This window comes from Pseudopipra pipra, chromosome 3 (genome assembly GCF_036250125.1).
Source record: "Pseudopipra pipra isolate bDixPip1 chromosome 3, bDixPip1.hap1, whole genome shotgun sequence".
NCBI lineage: Eukaryota > Metazoa > Chordata > Aves > Passeriformes > Pipridae > Pseudopipra > Pseudopipra pipra.
This window is the reverse complement of record NC_087551.1, coordinates 60,988,406-61,013,719: the sequence shown is the minus strand read 5'-3', so window position 1 is coordinate 61,013,719 and position 25,314 is coordinate 60,988,406. Positions and strand designations below refer to the sequence as shown.

General features: G+C 36.2%; 1 protein-coding gene across 9 annotated transcripts in view; it reads left to right on the top strand.

Annotated features, from left to right (window-relative positions):
* The window catches only part of L3MBTL3 (L3MBTL histone methyl-lysine binding protein 3), a 75,218-nt gene that overhangs the window by 27,896 nt on the left and 22,008 nt on the right, over positions 1-25,314 (top strand). For all 9 annotated transcript variants that reach the window (XM_064649510.1, XM_064649511.1, XM_064649512.1 and 6 more), the window contains 10 exons: positions 1,797-1,888; positions 5,456-5,560; positions 7,139-7,274; positions 8,677-8,768; positions 9,301-9,452; positions 15,172-15,248; positions 16,645-16,730; positions 18,902-19,012; positions 20,659-20,773; positions 24,002-24,104. In XM_064649510.1, the coding sequence (XP_064505580.1) occupies positions 1,797-1,888; positions 5,456-5,560; positions 7,139-7,274; positions 8,677-8,768; positions 9,301-9,452; positions 15,172-15,248; positions 16,645-16,730; positions 18,902-19,012; positions 20,659-20,773; positions 24,002-24,104 (1,069 nt within the window). The remainder of the gene's footprint in view (positions 1-1,796; positions 1,889-5,455; positions 5,561-7,138; positions 7,275-8,676; positions 8,769-9,300; positions 9,453-15,171; positions 15,249-16,644; positions 16,731-18,901; positions 19,013-20,658; positions 20,774-24,001; positions 24,105-25,314) is intronic.

The window sequence follows — 25,314 nt, the reverse complement described above, 5'->3', positions numbered from 1 at the left end:
TAGAAATAATTGCTATAATCAGTCCAAAGAGACGTACACTGCATCAACCAGCATAATAAAACATATTTTAAATTAGTGCTGTTTTTTCAAGCTAATTGTATGACAGATAGTTTTAGGAAAAATTGGAGAATGAGCTGCTATGATACCTCAGTGGTACACTAACCACAGACTGACATCTTGCCCTCCAGAGTGTTCTTATGGTAGAGGGGAGATATTCACAGAAGGTGCTGGGCCACTAATCAACAGAGCTCCAAGTAGCTCTGATGCACACTAGGCAGATGAAATACTGATTGAAGATGCAACAATAAAAGTTATAGAAAATCCCCCTCCCAGGGTAGAATCACTCTTGAAATGTTATTTCTACAGTTGTTTTCAAGGCTGAAGAGATAAGAAGTGTGTGAGACACAAGCACAGAGCTGATGCTCTATGGAAATTGCTGCTGTTCACTGACAGAATGATCTGTACAGATTTCTTCTGTTGTGTTCAGGTTTTTTTATTTCTGTTTGGGAAAATACCAGTTCAGCACAAGAGATATGGTAAAAAAGACCAATTTGTATTCAGAACCAACTATGAAACTGTGGTATTGTGCTGAGCCACTAATCTCTTACATAGAATAGATAAAAACTGGGTAAATCCCAAATAAGATGAATGTGCTCTAACAGTGTTGAGCGTTTGCTGTCGTTCTGAAATTTCTTATCTTTTGGTTGTGTTATAAGCTTTCTTCTGAAGAGTTTGGCATCACTATTGTTATGGTTCATGTTTTAATAATAAAAATGCTTAGCCAGACTGTTACTTAAGGGATTTATTTCTCTCATGAGTAGCCTACAATCTGGATCAAGCCAGAATCATAGTGTGAACTGTGATGAATCCTACTGGCAGTGCGAGCTTATGGTCTGAAATGCTAAGCTGCATATGCAGAGGAGGCATTTTAGGTGAAGATCAGTATAAAGCAGAGTGGAAGTGTATGAACATAGATACATACATGGCCAGCCTCACAGGCCATCTGTTTTTGAAGTTCCTCGCTATTGCTGGTGCAGTTAGTGCCTTATTTTCAAGGCCTGAAAACTGTTACTCACTGATGTGACTATAGCCAATATTAAGCTGGACTGTAGGCAATATTACAATTACTGTGCAAGCGTATGCAAGTGTTCACACTATATGAGCAAACCTGAAACTGGAGGTTTCTGTCATGTGCTAATTACATGATGGGGGGGGGAAAGCAGTGGTGACAGTTCTGATGGCTTGGAACTGCCTCTCCACCCAAAAAACATCAAACTACAAAGTGATGGAGTAGGTTAGAAACATTGTGAGTACTGTTAAAGAACAGGGTGTTTCAACTGTGATAAAAAAAACATGTTATGCGTGCTATCCAGTTGAAAAAGCTTTCCAGCAAAAGAAATTCTTGGGGAAAAAAAAATTAAAATATTGAGATATTTTGTGATTTGAACCGATCTTTTCACACATCTGTAAATTGTATACGTTAGTGCTTCTTAATATCAGTAATGAAAAGGGGTGGAGGCTGGACTTGGTAAGTTTTACTTGTCACCTGCAGGTGCTTTTTCTTGTTACTTATCAAGGTTTGAACTGCTGGAAACATTTCTGGACAAACCAGGAACCTTTGTGTTCCTGACGCCTTTAAACTTGCAGAGCTACTTCTTTTTCTCAAATAAGTCCTGAGCAACACCATGAGTGTATTTATTAAAATGTAGATTTGATACTTCAAAGTGTTGTGGTTTTTTTTTTCTTGAGACATTAACAGTTACAGAATTATTTCGCTGTTGTGTGCTTCTTTACAGCTGTACCCTCTAAAGGAAGGCAAGCATGGTGTTGGGCTTCCTATCTGGAGGAAGAAAGGGCCATTGCAGTACCTACTAAGCTTTTTAAAGAGGTATGACCTTCTGAAGTTTAAGTCAGTCAACCAACTAAGATTGTAAAATTTCTAGGAAATCAATAAACAAAAATAATTTGAAGATTTTACATTTCTGTGGAGGAAAACCACATGATAAAGTAATGCTGTCCATCAGCAATCATCAAGAGAGTGGGAAATATGAAAGTAGTTATCTTTCTCTTCTTTTTCAGAGAATTCTGTTGTTGTAGGTGAATGCTGTCAAATCAGACTGTGGAAAGGAGATGCTTTTCCAAAATCTGCAAGTGCTAGCCTTTCCTTCTAATCTCTAAAGATAAAAATCTGATGCATACCCACACTTTTTCATGCCATACAATGTTCTTTAAATATATTTAGAAAGCTGGTATAAAGATCATCTTTTGGCTTGTTGCTTCAATTACATTACCTGTCTCTTTTGCAGCTCCTGCTGACATTATATTTTGTTACTACATCAGATGTTAGTTTGTCTTGTTCCCGTTTTGCCTGCCATCTGATTGGATGTCACATCATCATCTCTTGCTTGTCCTTTGCCTGCTATGGTAGTCTTTCTCATTTGTCATTTCAGTGCTTTTGCTATTGCTGTCTCTCTTACTTGGAAGAGAGCTCTGTGTGCAAATCCACGAAGTTTCCGTGCTGTTATCTTCTCTTACAAAACCAGGGGAAATGTGAATGTGTCTCAGCTACTGTACTGCTGCTATGTGTTGTTTTTTTTGATAATTCTGTTCTTACTTGTAGTCTGTTTCTTGCATCCATTTCTTTCTGTAGGCTTCATACTCTAACTGTTAAATCTTTTGTTTGGGAATTAGCTTTTCAGCTTACATATGCATGTGATGCTGACCTTTAATTGGCATTTTTAGATGTTACTGTGTTCGAAAAGTGAAGAACTAGGATTGCATTGTACAGAACCCATAGATTTGTACGTGCAAGAGCAACAGTTCCCTAACCATCCTTGGTTGTATCCCCTTGTGCTATGTACTGGTTTGAAAATTAACAAGAGAACAAATAATGAGTGTCTTAGTGGGAAGGTACATTTATAAAGCATTGCTCTGCCTGTCTGAAGTTCATGAAATGCTATAGCAACACGCAGACATATATACCACCAGCCTTTCAGGGCACTGCACATGGTGGTAAAGTCTGGAGTTACGCAGTGTCTCCTGTACTTTTCTCCACCTTTCTCGTTCAGTGCATCTTATTTAGTATTTTCTTTCAAAGTCTTTAGCCCCTGAGTAATGCAAGGGTTTGATTTAGTGTGTGAGAGTTCTTAACAACACCCAGAAGTGGTCTGGAAATATTTCTCCATTTTAGAGATGAACAAGCAAGCCACAGGTACAGAAACGTTAAAAAAACCCAAACCAAATGATTTTGAATCCTTTTATTTCTGTGTTCATTGTGAGAATTACTCTTTTTTTTCTTTTTGTTTTTCCAGTTCAGAAGTGGTACTTTTTGCTGTATTTTTCGTAACCTTAGTTAGAAATGGTCAGGATGATGGAGAGTCCCTGCCACTTCCTGGTACTTAGAGTAATTTCTAAGCTGTGTCTGACAAGCTGTGGTTACGCCATTAAAACAAAATTATTGACCCTTCTGTTCCTCAGTGTGCCATCTGCTCATTTGTTGACTTTAACCTTTCATCTTACTTGCTTTTTGTATCTCTGCTGAACAAAATATCTTTAAATGTTTGTTGTAAAAATAATGTGTGATTATTAAGTTTATCATAGCTTTGCTTTTGGTGACGTATTGAGAGTTGTGCAAAAAATTGAAATCTGTTAAATAGTATTAAGGTTATTAGTCTTCTAAAAGTTGCCTGTTAATTTGGCTGTAACAGAAACCAAACTAGAAGTTATAGATTTGGCAATAGGAAGAATAGTAAATAATTCATGTCTTAAATTTCAGAAAATACACGTGTTTAATTGCTTAATTTTTAGTGTATTTTTTGCAGAATTTTTTACAGTTTGTACAGTAATGTTTACTATAAAAGTGAAATAATAGATGTGTGACTTTTTAATTGTTTCCTCTCTCTGTAATTTTACTTGCGCTTGCTTTTGAAAACTTTCCATTATATTTTTGAGCAGTATTCCTCAGTGTGTCAATATTTCTAGCATTTCAGTTTTCCACTGACATTTTTTTATCTGTAAACTATTTATTATGTAGATGTCATTAACTGGAAGTCTGTGCAACAATATGGACTGTGTTGAATTTATTATGTCAGTTTATTGTTTTTAAGAAAAATTCTCCTGTTGATACCTTCCTTTTGAGGAAGTATCTAGAATTATGCATAATGTAACTTCATTGAACTTTCATTGATAATAAAAATATTAAGTGTGGTGATGTTAGGATGAAATAACCTTTCAAATGCATGTACTGCAGACAGGTACTCTGATCCCTTAACTCTGGTCTACCAGATGTTCTAAGCTGTTTTTAGACAGGGACTTAGAGCTGTGGTTAAACATCTATTAGCTGGCCACTGCAGGCCAGTTTAAACTGGTTTGGTTCTCCATTTCCCTTCCCCTTGACTGCATATTCCTGCTCTTGTTCCATGCACTGCATTTTTTTTTCCTGGGTTTATTATTCAGTTGTATCAGTTGCACCCAAAGCCACCAAACTGAGGTTTCCCTTCCTTCCAAGTAGGTGATACCTCTCTGACTACCTCCTGTGGTATCCTTCTCTTCCCATTAACTGAAGAGATACTGCAGTCGACTGGGGAGAATGTGTAGCTTTTAGGCAGGAACAGAAGGAAGGGGGAACATTTAGGATGCTTCTCCTGTGTTTTTTTTCTGTAATCATTTGAGCCATAAAAACTGTCTGGCTGTGAATTTGCAAACCTGTGGAAAACTGTCTTCAGTTTTGGTAATTTTTTTTTTCTATTATTCCTTCCAATTTAACCTTAATATTTACTACCTTCCTTCATCTTTACCAGAGGGATGCTGAGGCCTTCTGATTGAAAACATCAATTTTTAGCCTTGTTTTCACTTTCTGTTTTTTGAAAGATGTTCTACTGGGTTCTCTGTAATATGATGTAAGGGTAGTCATGTTCCTATGATGCAGAAATACTCCTGGAAAACTAGTCTGTATTCAACATATAAAGGACATCAAATAGGCCATCTCTGTATACAATGTTTCATATTTCTACCTTTCAGTTCATCTTTCGTGGCCTGAAATGTGGAAAAGGCAATACAGCATCATTGTTGTGATTATTATAGGAATGATGTCTACCAGGAAGGGGCCAGTGTCCCTGTACAGGCTGAAAAATAAAAAATTGTTAAAAGGTTTTATTGACAATTAATGAAAAAAATTGAAGACAAATCATGTCATCATCTTTCTCTTGACTAGCTCTTTTGCTGATTCTAATTTTCTTACATATTCTCAAGTTTCAAGTCATTCTAGTATCAATGTGTTTTTCAAACAGTCATCAATTTCTCTTTTCCGCTCTGCATTTTTGAAAATGCGAAACTTTAAGTGATTTATTAGTTCACTCGGAAACATGAATAATAAATAATCATTGTTCTATTCCTTATGAAGATATTCTTTCTCTGGTACTTTCAGAAGTACTGAAACTGTTCTTTTCCATTGCAGTATCAGTCTTTCCCATACAACAAAAATGGATTCAAAGTAGGGATGAAGCTGGAGGGCGTGGATCCCGAGCACCAGTCGATATACTGTGTTCTCACAGTGGCTGAGGTAAGTAGAGGTTGCAAACTGCTATGGAGCAGGATTACAGAAGAGACAGAAATGAAAACGCTCACTCTTACCTAAGAAAAACAGTGTGTAGGAAGATGGCTTTTAAATTAATAATGCTGTATTAATTCTGCCTGACAGACATACAAAGAATATGTTTTCTCTAGACAGCTAGAGAAAACAGTATTAGACTAGTTGGATGATGTGTGGGTTTATCTGTAATCCTGTAGTTTAAATCTGTATTTAAAAGGGAAAATAAATTAACCCCCCCCAAGTATGACAACTGATATATAGCAGTTTTATAGAAGTTTGATAGTGTTTACTGTTGGTCCATTCACTGACACAAATAAATAATTTCTTGTGTTACTGTTGTGCTACAACTTTTTCAGACTGATGACTTCAAAAATTGCCTATATTGGTAACCTATGCAAGTTAACATAAAATACAAACTCAGTTTTTCTTTTTACTGTGGTTTATGAAATAGTTTTTCTAATAAATAACTTCTTTACTTTTGATAGAGAACCTGTTTCTCAGGTACATTTTGTATATCTTTCAAACATACCTTACTTTAGTTTTTACATAGTTTTACCGAGTTTCTGGATTTGTTTTGTGAATTAAAATGGGGAAGCAGAAAACAGGTAGATACTTTGCTCTGTATCACTGTTATTCTAAGCAGCTGTAATTTTGCAGTTTATATTTTAATAGTCTAGGCTTTTGTGTTCCCGTTTCAGGATCTCTTCATGGCCTGTAGTCATATCCCATTTCTGTGGATATCTCTTTCATTTTCTTGCAGATGGTGTGTCAGTGGTTTGAGTATTCCCTACGTACCCTGTGCTCAGCACTAGGTGATGGGTCATGTTTTACAGTAGGATTACCTGAATTCCACTTGAATTCCACAGAATTATGAGATGGCAAACTGAAAGTTATGTCAGAATACAAATTAAATTTAAGATAGGATGACCTTAATGTCAAGAAATTTTCACTGATGACTGCAGTAAATTTATGGCATTTGGCACTCAGGCAGATGTAGAGAACTTTTGTACAGAGAGAGTATTGTGTCCTGTTTTTCTCTTCCTCTCAGTAGTTGACTTACTACTTCATGGAATAATAAAGTTCTGAGGGATACCTCCACTGACTTCTCATCTTTAGTTACAGTTTTCAGTATCTCTCTGGAGAGCCTCTCAAACATTGTTATTGTTCAGTGCTCCCTTGTATATTGGTTAATCGTGATAGCTTGAGAATGTCATCATCTGCAGTTTGTCCATGGCTGTATCATGCTCTTCTGTGGAGTTTATCTTTTATTCTAATGCTGGGTTGAATCATTTTGAAGTTTTTGAACACTAATGGCTTTTAGTTAATTTTTTTGACCAGAAGAGGATGCACTCAGACTGAGAATAGCTTTGTCTTTTCATTCTTTCCTTTTTATCAAATGAATTTATTCCAATCCAGTGCTGGATTGAACAGAAGTAAAAAGCTGACTGAAAACAGGCAGTGATTATACATAATATTGAACAGAAGCTGTTATATGTAGGGTGACCATGTGAAAACATAGTGTCTTATGTTTTCAATTCTTGCATTTAGGTTTGTGGCTACAGAATACGACTCCATTTTGATGGATACCCAGATTGTTACGATTTCTGGGTGAACGCTGATTCGTCAGATATTCATCCTGTTGGATGGTGTGAAAAAACAGGTCACAAGCTTCATCCACCTAAAGGTATTGTTTAGTTTTACACAGTTCTGAGATTGAGACTACCTGTGTAATGCTGTAATTTTGGGGGGCAGGAATGTTATGGTTTATTTAGTCAAGAGTATTTGAAAATGGCAAATTATACACTAACTCTTGCCTAAAATTTCAAGGTCAAAATCCTACCTTTTTTGTTCAATGGAAATTCAGAGAAACCAAGAAAACAAAATGCACCATAAGAGTAATTTATAAAGCATTAGGAAAAAAAATTGAGCAACAAACCTAGACCCCAAATGAATGCTTATTGCAAGTAAAATTGCAGCATATTGGTGACACATATGCTTAAACTGAGGTCTCACAAGCAACTGAGAATCCTTTAGTGGAAGGTCTTAGCACATTTTTGTTATTGGATATTGATCACCATTACTGTTCATGTGTTGGCACAGACTAATAAAGACTGCTCTTTCCACAAAGAGTAAGTTTGAAATAAAGACAAAAAGAGGAATGAATAGATCAGTAGTGAGAAAAAAAGGTAAGAGTGGCAGATGGTTCCTCGGGTAATACGATATTCTCAGGTTAAAGAGAGCAGTTGTCTCTGGCATATTTGAGTAATACTTCAAATAGTCAAGAGGTGACACATTTTGGTAAAGGCAGTCAGTCACTGAAATTTGTTGTGGTTTTGATCTTGCTTTACTGGATTGTAACATATTGACTAAAGTAGATGTTTCTATAACTTTTTCGTAACAGAGGAATGAAGAAGGGAGTCTGCTTCCGACTCTTTGCATTGTTTTGTGGATTAGAACTACAAATGGTTTCTTGTAGATTATTTTATGCAGATCAATATATTATGAATTGCTTGTGGTTTTTTCCCCTAAGAAACTAAAAGAGGCATTCCATCAACAGAAACTTAGATTTCTTTCCAAGTGCTGTATACACAGAATAAAAAATGCATGAAGTCTATGCAGAGGACAGTTTACACTGTGAATACATAAGGAGCATTGATTGTGTAAGCAACTGTTTTGATATAACCTAGGGGGTTTGTATTAAAGCTAGTACTGATCGCACTGTATTGGTGGTAGCCTGAGGATGTAGTAGGGCGAAGTCTGGAGGAGGAGGTGGTGTTTTTATTGGACTGACTGGCGTAGAGGAGAGGGCTTTGGGATCTGTAGGTCTTTTGCTGTTTCTGAAGTAGAAGCAACAGACTGAAAAGAAGCTGGGAAATGCCTTCGTGTGTGTCAGTCAGATCACCAAAGGGAAGTTAGTTGGTACCTGCAAGGCAGGTAAGTGGTAAGGTGCAGTTTTCTTGGGGAGAGACAAAGAGGTGGCTTGTAGCCTGTGCTGCTTGGAGATGTTTGTTCAAAGGGAAGAAGACTGTAGTAAAAAATTGATGTCTTACTGATACATTTCTTGTCCTTTTATGACCTTCATGTAGGATATAAGGAAGAAGAATTCAGCTGGCCCTCCTACCTGAAGGCATGCAAGGCTCAAGCTGCTCCTAAATCACTGTTTGAAAACCAGAATGCAGTAAGTACTCACTTGTAACTAAGGTGTGGAAAGTTCCTGGTTTGCTCATGTGTGTGGTAGAGACTCATAGCACATTTCAGTGATGGCAGACTTGAGACCTGAAATTTAAGAAAAACATCTACAACAAATTCAATAACAATCTCCACTACAGCTGACCTCTGCAATTCTGATTCATTACTTTTTGACTTATCCGTTTAAACTTCCAGTACATTCTAAAACAATATCTTAAATTAAATTTAAAATGGGTCTTGCACCATAGTGTTGTGCAACAACCATGGTCTTTCAGAGGGAGTATCTAAGGCAGAGTTAAAACTAATGCATTTAATTTTAGCAGCATGTTCAGGACTTTCGTTTTCATAAACCGCAGGTCTTTGTGTTTGAGCATCTCTCATGTCAACTAATTAGGCTGCTGCCACTGTTGGAACAGCTAATTGGGAAACTTAGAAATGACATGAATATATTGATTGTGGACACTGGGGAGATTTCTGGATTTATAGTATTTATCTTCAATTAAATGTCTTTCTCCATGTAGACAGTGATCCCATCGGGATTTCGAGTGGGGATGAAGCTGGAAGCTGTAGACAAGAAGAACCCGACTTTCATTTGTGTTGCTACGGTAACAGACATGGTGGACAATCGTTTTCTGGTTCATTTTGACAACTGGGATGAGAGTTATGACTACTGGTATGATGTTTTTGTTTTGTATCCTAGCGAGACCTATCAGAAATGTGTTAGCTTTGAGCACTGTGATACTTTCCAGACTGTCAAAACAGTTACCATACCAACTTTTGCTAGATTTGTAATTATGGCCACCAAAGTGTGTCTCAGTGGCAGACTGAAGGAATTAAATGTCCCATGTCAAGTTGCATGTAAAAAATGCTGAGATTGTCTTAAATGAAGCTTCATGTGTGCTGCTGCATCTGGAGTTGTGGATTGATTTCTTATTTCAGTTACATATTATCTCCGAGGCTGATGTTTTCAATGCAGAATATGCACTATGATAATGTAGTTGTACTTGGAATTAGTTTTACATACAGTTGTAAATTGAAAGAAAGGCTGCATTTATTCGTAAGGTTCTTGATTCACTTATGTTGTTGAAACTGAACCTTAGTCATCTTCCATAAGGCATCAGAATAGTGGCAAAACCTGGTCTTAGTGTTCTGTATTCTGCATTCTGCTGAAAACTGGGATCCTGCTGTCCTGACTTGTGTTAGGGATGACCTTTCTGCATGCTGGATGGTAGAGGGGCTCTGTGTATCTATACAGAAAAGTCAGTGGATGGAGAAGGACATACTAGGAGCATAAAGATAATGGAGTAGATTTAGGCTGTCACAGTGCAGGTTTGTATTTGCACTTGGTTCTTCATTGAGCAGATAATTTAGAGCAATGTAGTATATCTTACAGTCTTTGAAGAGTAACTTACTGCAGAACAGGTAGAGCATTGTAAGCCTATGTCTGGGGTTCATCAGTGGCAACTTAATTGTATAGCTGAGCCTGTAAAAATAAATGAAGGAAATTTTCTTCATCTGTATTTGATGACTGCTTAGGCACTGTGTCAATGAAAATGGCACAAGGCTATTACATAGCTTCAAAACTTTGTGAGTCCATCTCTTGAAATAATAATTGTGTGCCCTGCGTGACAAATCAACTGTAGTATGACTGCATTATTGAAGCAGTGGTGAACAGGCATTTCAGCGAAGTCCAGAACTGAATATTGAGATAATAGGCCATATGAGTCAAAGACCAGAAAGATTAGTAATTATTTCCATGAAGAAGTAACACAGAACATACATTTCTTCTACAAAGCATCAAGAAACTGGGGACTGGGAAAAGGTACTCTGAATTTCCTGATATTTGAACGTTCACTAAAATATGTTATGCCCTTAATTAATAATTAAAATGGCAGTTCGCAAGGCTTTTAGGGGAAACACAATGCAATATAACTGTAGTTTGTTCAGAGGTGGCATCGATATCTCTCTAAAATAGTGCACTGTATATAGCAGACATACACTGAATTTCAGGCTTGTTAATGTACCAATATCAGCAGGAATTTTGTCCACTAATCTTCTCAGGAGATGGAAAAGCAGTTTTTAAGTACATAACCAGGCTTTACATTTTTGCAGTTATAGTATTCTGAACTGGGTTTTCTGAATTTCATATGTAGAATACGTGAAATAATATCCTCTTAAAGGATGAGGGCAAATTGAAGTGGAAAATCTATAGATTTTCCTCTAGGTTTTGAGAAATTATTGGAGCTGTATTTACACTGAAATCAAACTTAAGTTTTGATCTTTTGATGAAACTGTAAAACACAAGAAGTGGCAAGAAGATGCTATTGGAAGTACTGTGTGTGGAAATTTTGAGTAGTGTGTCCTACCTCTGCATTGATGGGCTTGAGGACAAGAGTGAATAGAGGAAGAAGGAAAGGAAATGGGAGAAAAGAACAGCAAATGAAAGTAGCGGTGGAATGTCCAACCAACAGAGTGTGTGAAAATGCAATCTGAATACATCCCACTTACATTTTTAATTTTAGATACCAGGTTTGTTTGGGCCTTAAGATATCTTAGATGCATAAATGTCATGTCTATCAACTGCTGTCTGTAACTAAAACCAAAAAGATTTTTTGAGATTACCTAGTGCAGAGCCTCACAGTTTCCCTGCACCTGCATATAATTTTCAACCTCAGAATTATAATGAAGGTGAAAAAATGTACTTACTGTATGTTGGTTCTTTTCAAACAAAAACCTTTTTTTTTTCTCTATACCTTTTGTGATTTATTTAGAGTAGATTGAACGTTTTCATTGAGGTTACAAAAACCCTTCCTGTTCTTGGACTGATTTTACTGGACTTCAGGCAACAGAAATCTAACCATCACCTAAGCTTACTTAGGCTTTAGGCTTTCAGCCTGAAGATACTCTTCCTTACTATTTTTCTGAGCATTAGAAAATACATTATTGGTTGAAAATAAGTAGTCTGGCTAGAATTAGTCTTTACACCAGCTCTTTAATGCATTATCATGATACTTCCAGTGTATTATAAATCCTATTAAGTTTTCCTTTGAATAGTGGCTTTTAGATGGAAGAAAAGTGAACAAAATTGTCAAATGTAAGACTTTACTTCTCAAAGGAGAATTTTGACCTATACGACACAAGCCTTCAGGTCGTTTCCATCTGTCCCATCTCTTTTGATGAAACAAGTAATACTTCTTTAAAAACCGGAAACATCCCTCTGAATGGAACTTCCGAATTTTCTTACTGGTATTTGAATCTGGAAATAGCATTGGGAATCTTTGAGTATATCAGAACTATGAATCAACTACAGATCCATCCTATATTCCTCGATTCTCTTACACCAGTTTTGCTTACACACAGATCTTTGTTGCCTCAGCTTCCTAATTTTTTTTGTGACCAAATCCAAACGCAGCCAGAGCTTTTGAAAGAGGTCAAGCTGTGCTAGCTTGTTGCTGCTTGCCCACAGGAGAAGTGGAGTGATGGCCGTTGCTGGACATGCTGCAGCCCAAACCTGCTGCGTCATAGGGCTTTGGCTGCCCTCACTCATCCTTGTCTTGGTTTGAACTTCCCGTGCAGAGAAGGTGGTGCAGTCAGCTTTTGGGATCAGCTTACCAGGAGTATGAGAAAATATGATGGGCTATGTGTCACTCATTGCTCTGTTCCTGTCTGTCTTGCATAGAAAAATGATTTCTAAAGTGTCTCATGAAAACAAATTAGCTTTTGATTTTCTGAACCATTTTCTGGTCAGTCTGAGTTTTGGAACATACTGGATTTTGGTGTGAGACTAAAGAGGCCAGCCTTGTTCTCCACCAGTATTTACTACTTTGCTAACATCCAAGTCCTTAAAAGTTGTGCTCTGCTTGTTTCATTTTTTAGATAATAATGTACTTGTTGAAGTATATCCATACTGAATTTTAGTCATCTTGTAAAAGTACTTTTCAGAAAAAAAAAAAGTGTTATTCCATGTAGTTTTCCTTTGTTTTTCTTTTATGCAGCCTGGGTTTAAAACTCTAATGTGGTAATAGCCCAGCATTCCGTCTACAGTCTTTTCTGTGGCGTGTTTCCTTTTGCAATCCTTAAAAATATGTTTGTGTTCAAGATCTACAGACCTCACATTTAATCTGAGCCTTAAGATGGTAGAGTGCCTACTAATTTACCTTAACTCCTTTTTCTGTCATGTATGGTTTATTGCATCCTCTTAGGTATTGCAGATTATCAGCATGTGATATTTTAAAAACATATACATTAGTATTGCTAATTAAGGGAACTTAATTTAAACTTCCAGCATGCTAATACTTTCTGGGTAATACAGGTAATGCTTATAACACTCAGAGCGAGCAGATCCACACTGTTCAGATATTTTGCATTAGTAACTCTTTGGTTGAGGGAAAGTGGAGAGAATACCTGTTATTCTCCAGCCTAATGATGGAGACATTTACTTCAGAGAGGGATTAAATAGATACTGGATCGTGAGTGTTTAGGTATTTTATGCAGTTATTATTGTGTATGAAGTAGTGTCTTCATGCATGGATGCTGTCTGCTTTTCTTTTCTCATTAAATATTTGAGAAGTGTTTGGAAAACAGCAGGAGGGGGAGATGATGTTTCAGTCTGGACCACTGCTTGGCTACTTAAGGTTGGTTTCATGATCCTTCCCTGAGGAACCAGGAATGAAGGACTTAGCTACTTCCACATACTCAGGCTTCAGTTTGTTGGTCTTGATGGGTCCTTGTAGTGAGTGGGACATTGAGCTCGTGGTCACTAGAGAGGTGAAAATGCTGATGGGGTTCTCCAGAAGAGAGAGAGGAGGTGTAGATGGAAATATTTAATGTCAGCTACTGAAATACCTTTCGGCACAGAAAATAGTGAAAAAGAGAGAGAGTGCTCTGTAATATGGAATTTATCTAACTAAAGAAGAAATTAGGTGGGGCAGGCTCCTCAGAGAAGCGAGGTCCTTAAGGGCAGATCTGCAGGGGCAAATAGTATGTTTGCACAGCATAGTACAGTGCCATCCAGAATAATGCTGGCTTTTTATGTTAGCATCATGTTTCTTAGTCATCCTGACTACATAAGTGCTGTGTTCTTCATTAAAAAAGCCTGGTTAATTGTTTGACCAACTCAAAACCAATCATTAAGTATCACTGCAGACATAGGGATGATGCATGTTTCACAGCAGAATCTGATAGCTTTTTACTTTTCCTGTATATCAGTCTGTCTTTTTGCCATTCCTAATAATATTGAGTAGTAATATAATAATTATAGTATATACATTATATATTATATACAATGTGTGTTCTATTGTGCAAAATGTATTGTTATAAAATAATATAACAAAATGTAGCATGAATGTATAGTTCTACATATAATATTACAGAAGGCTTAAATGGGTTTACTCTCATCTACTTTTATATATTTTTTTCCAGTGTGTGTCTTGTTTTGTTTTTGTAAGAGAACTTGATAGCCAGCACCCAACTTTCTTCTACGCACAGTGTAACTGACTCAGTGAGCATGGTGAGAGCAATCTCTCCTTGCTTCAGACAGATGCCAACACATCAAGTGTATCTCACTCTGCCTCTGTTAGTATTCTGTGGTTCTTGTGGCATGCCACAGACAACAGCACTAATAAAAATTATGATGCGCTTGACAGAAAATATGGGACATAGTTAACCCCTTAAGTAAAAGAGTTTGGTCAGTGTTTTTAGAGCAGTTTGCAGTCTTGGATCATGGATTAGTTCTGGATTCTTTCATGCAGTTTGGGACCTAAAATGCTTTTTTTTTTTTCCTGACAGTTTTTTTCAGACTTTGCTTATGTGCTGCTGGGTTACAATAAATCGTTTATAGCTCCATTTAAACCACTTGGAATACAGTTTTGAATTTTTGCTTGTTATTGACATGCATTGCAATTATGTGTGATTTTCACCTCTGTCTTCAGGTACAACTTGGATCATTAATCAAGATACTTAAGCTTTTGGTTTAAAGTTTTGGTCTTAGCGTTGCAAGACTCCATCTGTCTTGGACAGGGATTACTATGTTCTTGCAACCAGCCAACATGATTCTACCAAGAGTCTCTATATGTGAATTTTTCAGGTCCAGCATTATAACTTCTCGATGGAAATCTACCACAGACTTAAAGGACTTGATTTTTTTGATCTTCCAGTGAAATTGTAAATAAAGCCTAATGCTTGTATAAGTGGTAACAAATCTGTGTTAAATGTGTTCATGTCTGCAGGTTATGTTTGCAGTTTAAGAAGTTATGTTTGCAGTTTTAAGTGTAAGTTGAAGGTGTCGAGGGTTGTTTGGAATTTAAGTCTCTCTTGTACGTTTAGTTTTGAAAGCATAATAAGATGTCTGAAGAACTGCATTGTCATGCCCTATTTTTCTCCCCCTCCTCCAGGTGTGAGGCAGCTAGCCCACATATTCATCCTGTTGGATGGTGTAAAGAACATAAAAGAACTCTCATCACCCCACCAGGTTTGTATCTTATTACATATCTGAAAGATTTAAGGAGGTTATAATCAGCTAACATCGTTAAAACTTATAATAATCTTACTGTTACCTCTCCTGAATTTTTTCTTTCTGCAATTAAAAATTAATATTTGTAGAGCTGTAAATTTTTTTTAACAGGACATAATATATTGAAAGTAGAAGTGTAACTGATGTTAAGTGTTAAGTATGCAAATGTATACTGCTTTAGTAGAGATGTCTATCCACAAAAGATATCCCTTGAAATCTGAATAAGTTTTTGGCTGACTGTATCCACTTATTGTTAAGACTCACATTCTAAAAATGCTGATAAAGCATATTCCAGGTGTGTGAAACCGTTGCATAAGAAAAACATGTTCATGCAAACTGAATATGCAAGGTAACAGATTGATGAGAAAATTGCCCTACGTGGTCAAGGTTGATCAAGGAATCAAACTTGTAAGGGTCTTTAGAAGGGAGGAAAACACTGAGAGAGACAATACAGAAGAATGGAAGTGTATTCGTTAGAATGAAACTTGAGACCACCACTGTTTTCCAGGACTGTTGTGTCTGGCTGGATGATCTAAATAACCCTTAACTGGCATCTGTGGTCTGAGAACATGGAAAATTTTACTTGGTTAAAACCAACTTTGGCAGTAATTCTAATAGCCAGCAGTCTTGAAAAGTTATAAGCAGCCTGTCTGTCAGGAGGTTTATTGCAGCCCATTATTCAGCTAAATCCCTTGTAAAACAAATTAGAATAGGTTTTGTTCTCTTCTAGATTGCGAATCATAATGTGTAAACTTCAAGCTAAACTTTTAGTGCAGACTAAAGGTGAAGGACAGGCCCTGCCAAGATATCTTTGTGTTTCTTGCATAAAGTGTTTATAAACACGACACTTGCTGAAAAAGGCAACATCTTCTGTAGATTAGTCTTATGATAAAGGTCCAGGGTATTTCTTTAGAAATTTAGTTAAAAAAGAGTTCACTAAAAGAGTAACAAGTAGTAAGGTGTGCTCAGCTGTAGTACAAACTTATCACTGATTAGATTGTCCTTGCCAATGGATGACTGTTTATTACTTGAATGAATTTGTTTAATTAAATGGACAGATTTTTCCAGTCCACATTATTTATATTAGTGAGGGAATCAGAGAATATTGCCATATCCCAAGCAATTGGGTACAATAGCTTCTCAGTATTGTGTATTATAAGGCTGTTGGCTTTTTTGACCTGTATGGTGAATGTGTCCAAGACACTTTAGAAGAGCCTTTCTTGTAATTATTTTGTAAGTCCAAACCATAAATCAGAACAGTATTATAAAAGTGCTGGGCACTCTGTAAATTAGACATTAACTTTATTTTTTTGCACTGCTGTGTTTAATTTTGGTCACATTTCTTCTGTGCCAGATTATCCACATGCTAAGCATTTTTCTTGGGAGAAGTATTTGGAAGAAACCAGTTCATTACCTGCACCTGCAAGGGCTTTTAAAGTGGTGAGAAAATGCTTATATTTTTTTAAGTTCGTGTAATTAAGTACTTTAAGAAGAAAATACATATATGGTATTCCTGTGTTTCCAAATGTGTCCAGTTAATTAGTTGCATAATAGGTGGTTTATTTTTATGCAAGTTTGCAGTTCACTGTTAGAAATCGGATTATTATAAATCACTATTACTTTATTATTTTAATTATTGTAAATGAGATTAAATGCTACAAATATATTACTAATTAATGTAATTTGCTATGGAAAATTACTGCCTACTTATTAGAAATAATGAGGTAGCTACTGAGTCATGATAACATGTTTTGAAGATATATATTTTTATCTGTACATTTTATATAATGCAATAAATACAGTGTAAAAATGATTGTAAGAGATTAATCTACTTGTCCATCTAGTCCACTGCCTTGGGCAGTAACCAAGAGAGAGCTTGTATTTAACACTGTTTAGTAGACTTCTTCTTCTACAAGCTTGCAGCTAAGGCCCATGGGCAGCGTCCACAGGCAGCTTCTCCAGTTTAGCTATGGTGCTCGTGGGCAACATCCTTTTCCTTTATCTTTGTTCTTGCTAGTTTCTTTCGGTGACAGTTGTCTTTTTTGAGCTTTTAAGATTTCAGTGATGGTCACTAATGCAGAAAGGAATCTTAAAATCATAGAATGGCTTAGTTTGTGAGGAACCTTAAAAATCATCTAATTCCAAGCCCCCTACTGTGGGCAGGGACAACTTTCACTAGACCAGGTTTCTCAGAACTCCATCCAACCTGACCTTGAACACCTCCAGGAATCAGGCATCCACAACTTCTCTGAGCAACGTGTTCAAGTGCCTCACCACCCTCACAGTAAAGAATTTCTTCCTAATATCTAATCTAAACTTACTCTCAGTAGTTTGAATACATTCCCCCTTGCACTGTCATTACATGCTCTTGTAAAAAAATCCCTGCATCTTTCTTGTAGGTTCCCTTCAGGTACTGGAAGGTTGCAATTAAGTCACCCCCAAACTGTGTCTTTTCCAGGCTGAACAAACCCAATTCTCTCGGCCTTTCCTCATAGGAGAGATGCTTCATCCCTCTAATCATCTTGGATTGATGGTGGGAGCCAGTGTCAGATGGCTGGTAGCTCCCAGCCCCTTGTCTCACAGCACACTAAAGCACATTTGCCTCAGCTTTTCAGATGAGGGACACTAATTCTGAATAACACTTCGCTAAGAGCAGCTGGATTAACAAAAGCAAAACTGTGGTGTTTATAGTGGTTCCTGGGTCAGCAGATTACCAGAGTTTATTAATGACCTGCAGTTTATCACCCCAAGGTGCATCTGGCTTAGTAACATTTCTTAATCTTACATTCTCACCAAGAATACCCTGAGCAAGGACTAGGAAGGTAGTTATATCTAAGATAATAACATGGCTTTATATTGTATTATGGGAGAAAATTGAGTCCTTAAGCTGCAGATGAATTAAAAACACCAGTGGTCTGGAAGGTCCTAGAGGGACAGGTACGTTATTTTCCTAGAAAACTAGAATAAAAACCTCAACATCTTGTGCATGCTCCTTTAAAATGGAAATAATTTTGCTTTAGCTTTCATAGATGTACATGAGAAAGATAAAATCTGATACTCCTACCAAAGACACCATGTTTGCCAAAATAGTGTTTAAAAAACTCGTGTTTGGTCCTGTTTGTTCTGAGTATTTTCTATTATACTATGAATTAGTTATGTTTTCAGTATGAGTCTAAAAAAATTTGATTCATGAAACAAAAACACATACTAAAGAGCACAACTATGTTTCCTGTAGATAATTTCGTAAAGGTTTCAGGCTGCTAGTATGTAATACCTTATTAAGTACTGCATTGAAACTGTTGGCTGAAATCTCTAGGAAGACATTCCTAGAGAATTTAGGAAAAAAAATGATTAAAAATGAAGATTCCCACTTTCTTGCTTAGATGACTTGAATCCAGCCCATTCCAGGAGAACCTGGAATTCCAAAGTAATTACTTTATTTTGCTAGTTTAATTGGTTTGAATTATGTTTTTATACTTGAATTTTTTGTAGAGGGAGGGCAAATTTGAGAAAATAAGAGCAGAAAGTTTTTGATGGATTTTATGTATTTTACAGCTACAGAAGATTTTTTGAGGTTTTGTTCTGTTTCATATAATATTGTTCTTTTCTAGAAACCGTCTCACAGCTTTCAGAAAAACATGAAACTTGAAGTGGTTGACAAGAGAAATCCAGTATTTATCAGAGTAGCAACCATTGTAGATACTGATGACTACAGAATAAAAGTAAGTTTCTCTGTCTTATTGTACTATCCTGCTTAACTGACTTTGTACAATTCAAATCCTATAGTTGTAAAATTAACTATGGAAAGAATTGAGTCACACTGCTCTCTACTGCTAATCTCTGCTCATGCTTTTCACTGATTAATATTATATAATTCCTTCAGAAGGGGTTTTTTTATTGTGCTCTTAGTTACTTGTGTTGAGGTAAGTAATTAGAGAGCAGAGTTGAGTATGTTGGAAAATTGCTTTGGGAATAGTTGATAGAAGACAATTGTCTATTTTATCAAGAAATGCGATTATTTAATATCAAGTGTCAAAGGGCTGCTTGGATATTTGTATTATATAAAATAAAATTGTATTATATAGAATATAAAATATTTGGTCTAGGTTAATTGAATCTGTCTCTATAAACTTCCAAAGGGAGAAGAGAGATATATATGTGAGATATGATAGAAATAACCCTGATCTCTTGTGCTTCATCAGTGATTTCTGAAATTCTGATGTTTTTTATTAATTATGGACTTTAGATTGGATAAATCAAAGTTAATGTGTATTTAACGTATTTTGCAGAAGTTGTATACTTGAATTAATTTTCTTTTATTGTACAAAACCAGTTTACACTCTGAAGCCCTTAACTGTTGGGAGGGCTAGCATATACCAGATATCGAATTAGATAGGAATGAAGGTTATATGTGTTTGCAGTTTATACAGGTTTATTAGGCATAGCTGTTATTTCAAGTAGGAAATGCAGCTGATGTTTCATTTTGAATCATTTGAATTAACTGGTGGTAGAACTAATATCTTCACACCTACACATTTTCTACCTTAACTTTAAGGTGGTGATGGAAAAAAAACCCCAAAACAACCCCACCAAAGCAAACAAAAAACCCACTCTCCAGTCTAATTTATTACATGACAGAATTTGTAACTTCTAGGGTAGTAATTTAAGTGTGTAGCATATGCTGAAAGAGCTCTGTATGTGTCTGTGTGTACGTGCATCCACACATGCGTGCATGAGAGATCTGAGCTATTTACTACGACAGAGGTCATGTAAGATTTGAAGATATTTAGCTTTTGCATGAAAAAAAATGTGTGTAAAACACCAGTATGGGTTATTCTGGGAAGTCACATCCTTCGTTTTCTCTTCAGTTTCAACTCTACATCATGTGTAGTCTGATTTTATTAACACTGTTACTTTTATGATGGGGGGTTGTTGGTTTTTATAGATAAATGCCATTTTTTTAGCCCTTTGCTTACTGCTCTGCTGTTCTTAAATCCTGTTCAAACAGGAGATTAAAAAACGTTTGGCTTTTTGTTTGGCATTTTTTTTGAGAGATGAAAAGGGCAGAAATTCATGTTTAATTTAAGTATTAATGTAAGAACTAATGTGAGAACTGCTTTATTCCTGGGATTTGAGCTTGATAATGCAGTAAACAACCATATAATATAGGGTTGTTTACTCCCTTTACTTTAGTTAGAGTATGCCTGGATCCCGAATGTAATGTACATGTATTTTCTGTGTAACTTAAATAGTTCTCTGAAAGTGATTTCTCTAATGGACATGTCATTTCTAGAGATTACTTAGGTAAACTAATTTTATGAAGAATATTCCTGATCTAAAATGTATTATTCTCCTTTTTGTATTTTAGGTTCATTTTGATGGCTGGGATAATATTTATGATTATTGGACTGATGTAGATAGCCCTGATATCCATCCTGCAGGCTGGTGTGCAAAAACCGGACACCCTCTTCAGCCCCCTCTTAGTAAGAGAAACACACTGTAATATTATGATGGTAAAAGGCATATGTACTGTGCTGTCTTCTTCCCTGTCAGTGCCATCTAAGGAAGAGAAGCAACTAGAATATGCAAAATAATGTAAATGTGACATTTAGATCAAAATCAACAGTCAGTAATTAATCGCTTTTTAGTAGATCGCTCTATTGACCCTTACTGTAATGGGAATACAATGTTTCTTGGTACGCATAAGAACCACAGTCAAAACCTGAAGTAATATTAAAGATCTGTTTTGTAAAATCCTGGCCCTCTCGAAGCCAGTCATGAAACTGCTGTGGTACTCAGTAGGGATAGGGTATCACTCTTAAGATCCTTTGTTTCCTTTGTTCACATCCTCTTGATGGTTAGTGGACTTCTGGCTCCAGGAGTGCAGACTGCATTGAGAAGGCACTCCTTTCAAATGCTGTGAGAAATCCTCAAAACCAGCTAACTTCCTTTTCTTCTTCAGCTGAGCAAAGAGGGATTAATGATGCCTGTGTTAAAAATAAATTGTAACAGAAGCTTGGTACCAATAATAACACTGTATTTACCACCTTGCTCTCTGTGGGGATTTTTTTTACTTGTTGAAGAAGTGGGAGATATCTGATAAATGAGACTGAAGGTTAAAGGAAGAAGAGACTTTTGTAGTAAATATATCCCTGCCTATGCCACTGCGTTTCTAGGTAACAGCAGTGAAATCACTTTAGACAAACTTTGAACAGGTGATTTTTTTAAGTAGTGCTCTTCTCTGAGATTTTTTTATATAGTGACTCTGAGGTAAAGTTTGCACAAGTGCTGAGCATTCACAGCTGTAACAAGATCAGAAAGAACTGTACTTGGAAAATAAGAAATGTTGAGCAATGCCAAGTACTCTGAAAAAATTAAATGTGAAATAACCGGGATAAGTCACGCACAGACTGTGTGAATGTATTACCTGAAAATTGTAGTACCTCAATTCAGTGTCTCTAAAATGTCAAGAAGAAATAATTCCTATCCAGAGTGTGATCAGAGTATATTCATTACTTTTCTGAGCACTCCAACAGTGCAGTGATGACTGCCTGTTAGGAAGTTAATCATTCTGCCTTCAGAGTCTGAATAGAGTGCCGTAAATGCCAGAGCACAAAGTGAGTAATGAGGAGAAGATAGGGTGCTGCATATCCGCTTCTTAATCTGACATGTTTGTCCTGTGTGTTGAACGAGCAGCCCAATAGGAAAAGTAGTCTATGGCCACATAAATAAAAATTGTACCATATGGCAAAAGAGCTGAATAAGGTTGCAGCATTTCTATTACCTAAGAATGCAAAAATAAAAATCAAAATCTTAGCCTAGGTGGGAATATAAAATATATAAATTGATTTTTTTGGAGATATTAAAAGAAGCAAGGTACAGATATCCATCACATACAACATGTCATCTCCTCTAAGTGATGGCTTAGGAGGCATGCTTCATCTCTTTTAGGAAGTAACTGGTAGAATTGACTTTTTACTAGGCTACAAAAATGAAGATGGATAATGTGACAGGAGAGAAAGTTGACTGCCTATTAAATAGAAAAAATAAGCTACACAAACACTAATAAAATAGGATGATTGCTGAATAATATAGTCTTCCAACAATATGACTTTGTATTATTACCATATAGAATATTATAAAAATATTAATATTGTTTCCAAGTAAGTTAAAGTGCATTACCAGACTTGTGAAAGAGTTTCATAAGGAGGGAAGAAAATATTTTGCAAGACAGTATTTTTGCCTCAGTCAGTATGATAGTCCTTGTACCAATGAGATCTAGGTCAGTCTATAACACTAGAAGCTTTTTGTGTGAACTCTGTGCAATGTTAGCAGTATTATTCTAGAGCAGTTACCAGTATTTATGTATTCATAGTCTTTTCACATGTAATGTTGTCATGATGGATTATGACTTTTTTGATAGCAGTTAGGGACTTAAAATAATCAATACATGGCTCTTAATATTGTTTCACAGTGATGCAAACAGCAGCTTCTTGTGTAAACAGGGAGAACCGGTTGCAGTTCTTTTAAATTACATTTTTAAAGAGTTTAAATTTTTTAAGTGAAGACAACATTTATAGGGAGCTAGTTTTTGCAAAACCAGAACATCAGTCAGGCAGGACTTCCCTTTACAAAAGCACCCCTATTCAGATAATTCTTTCTCTGAGTCCACTTACTTGTTACGTCTTAAGCATCAATTTTCTCTTAAAGGTACAAGAGGTAAAATCTCTCTTCTCTCATTCATTACACTATTTAAAGGCTATAGAAGTCGCTGAACTTCAGTGGAGTTTTAGTGTTGCAACATTTGCATAGCTTGAACATTTGGTATAAAACCCTTTTGGACTGTTCTAATTATACATAATAATTCTCTCTTTCATTATCCATTTGCCAGCAAGAATCTGTCTTTCATCTAGAAAAATTTATGTAAATAGACCTTTTCATATCTGTATTGTTGTCTGTAGAGGGAGATACAGGTTCATGTACTTTTCGAGTAAAACCAGTACTGGAGAGGGACAGTGCATGCTTGCAGATGTGCAGGATATGTTCTCAGTTTTATGTACTGGAGTACGTCTGTCTCTCACTTGCTATGAAGCTATGGGTTGTATGCTACGTTTGTTTGAGTGTCAAAGGCAGTTTTGACAGGTATTTGCTTTAATGTTTCTGCAGGCATCATTGTTACAGGTTGATGAAAATCAGATAGACACATAAATTCAGATAAGCAAAAATGTCAATCTCCTGATGGCTCGTTCTTTTTAGTAGTATTTTTCAGCCTTTGTTTTCACATCTTGTTCACTGGAAAACTTTAGCTAAAAAATGTATGAGGTCAGTAGCCATTATGAAGACATCCCTGTCTTCAGGAACAAGGATAGAGTAACTTATTTCTTCTGCGCTCTTGAAAAACAATGAAGTTCCAACTAAATGTAGTTAATAGAAGAGGAATTTGATGTCATGCAGTTCCTCCAAGATTTGTGTTCTTTATATAGATGTAGTTCTCTCATAGAGATTTACTCACATAGAATAAAATCATTCTTCCAGTGAATTAGGTTGTTTGAATCTCCATCATGCTTTTGCAGAATGCATTATTAAAGTACTTCTGTTTACTTACTTCTTCATGTTTGCTACGATGCGCTGTTATTTCTGCATATTTATGTAGCTTTTAAGTATTAGATAATTTTTTTTAAATCTCATTTGTAATTTCATCTGACATGCAGGTCCCTTGGAATTGGTGGAAGCTTTAGAGCATGGAGGATGTCCCACAGCAGGATGTAAGGGAGTTGGACACATTAAAAGAGCAAGACATATTGGCCATCATAGGTATGTTCTGTGAAACTAATTTTATTCTTTCATTTGAGGGATGTGTGCAGATGGTTTTTTTAAATTGTTATTCACAAGAAAACAGATCCAAGCTGGAAAGAATAAGGAAATCTTGTAAACCTAAATATGCCGTGATTTCAGTTGCCATGGTGAGCATGCTGAAATAAACATTAGCAATCTGTAACTTCATTTCATCAGGATGTGCTGAGATTTGTTATACATTACTTTTTGTCACAATTGGTAGATTCAGTTACTCTGTATTTTGTTCCTATGAGGATTCCTTGTCTTGCTGTCCAGATTGCAAATATTACACAGATATGTATAAAGCAATAACTTTTGAACTTTTTTAAATAAGAGGCCACTGATTTTATTATGGCTTGGATGTATTTGTTCTGCTTGGTTTGTAGGGGTAAGGATTTGCTTGTTGGCTTGCAAAAATGCTAGAAAGGAAATTCCAACTGACATATTCCCAAATGACAGCTTGCTGCTTGTGTCTGGTGTTTCTAAAGATGCTTTGTTGAACCCCTTCTGAAGTATAATACAGAAATGTGGACATCTCGTCCTAGAGAGGAGTTGACATAGGAAAAGCAGTAGCATGGGAGAATGGAATGGAGGGACAGAGAGACAACAACAGAGTAAATGGGAAATATTTGCCAAGTGAAACTTCTATTATTTTAAAAATATTTAGTGTGAGGTGATTCCTGAGTATGCCAGTAACAGATACAGTGGTAATATTGTATGTTGAGAATTAAGTATCATAAATATCATCTTATTATGTTTTTGCAAATCAGAGCTTCTGGAAGTTTTCTTCTAATTTTTCCATTACACAGTCATAGGATTCTCAAATGTCATACCACTTTGTTCTTTCTGCTATCATATGTTTAGGGGATTGCTCTTTGGTTATTTGTGTTTTTAAAGTATATTTTTAAAACTCCTGTGATCCAAAAGTTAGCTCTGCAGTCTTTTGGTTTTCATGAGGGAATTATGTCCTGTCGAATGGAATTATGCTACAAGGTTTTGATGGTATATCAGCACTGGCTGAAGTCCTAATTAATCCCTGACAGAGGTACCTGGCCAGCAAAACCCACTGTGTTCTTACATGTTTGGTGTGCGAAAGGCATCTTCTGTTGCAAGTTCTTCCCTATCTACAGCAGAAGCATGGTATTTGTGCTGTTAGGAGGCAAAAGAGCTCCTGATGCTAGGACAAGCT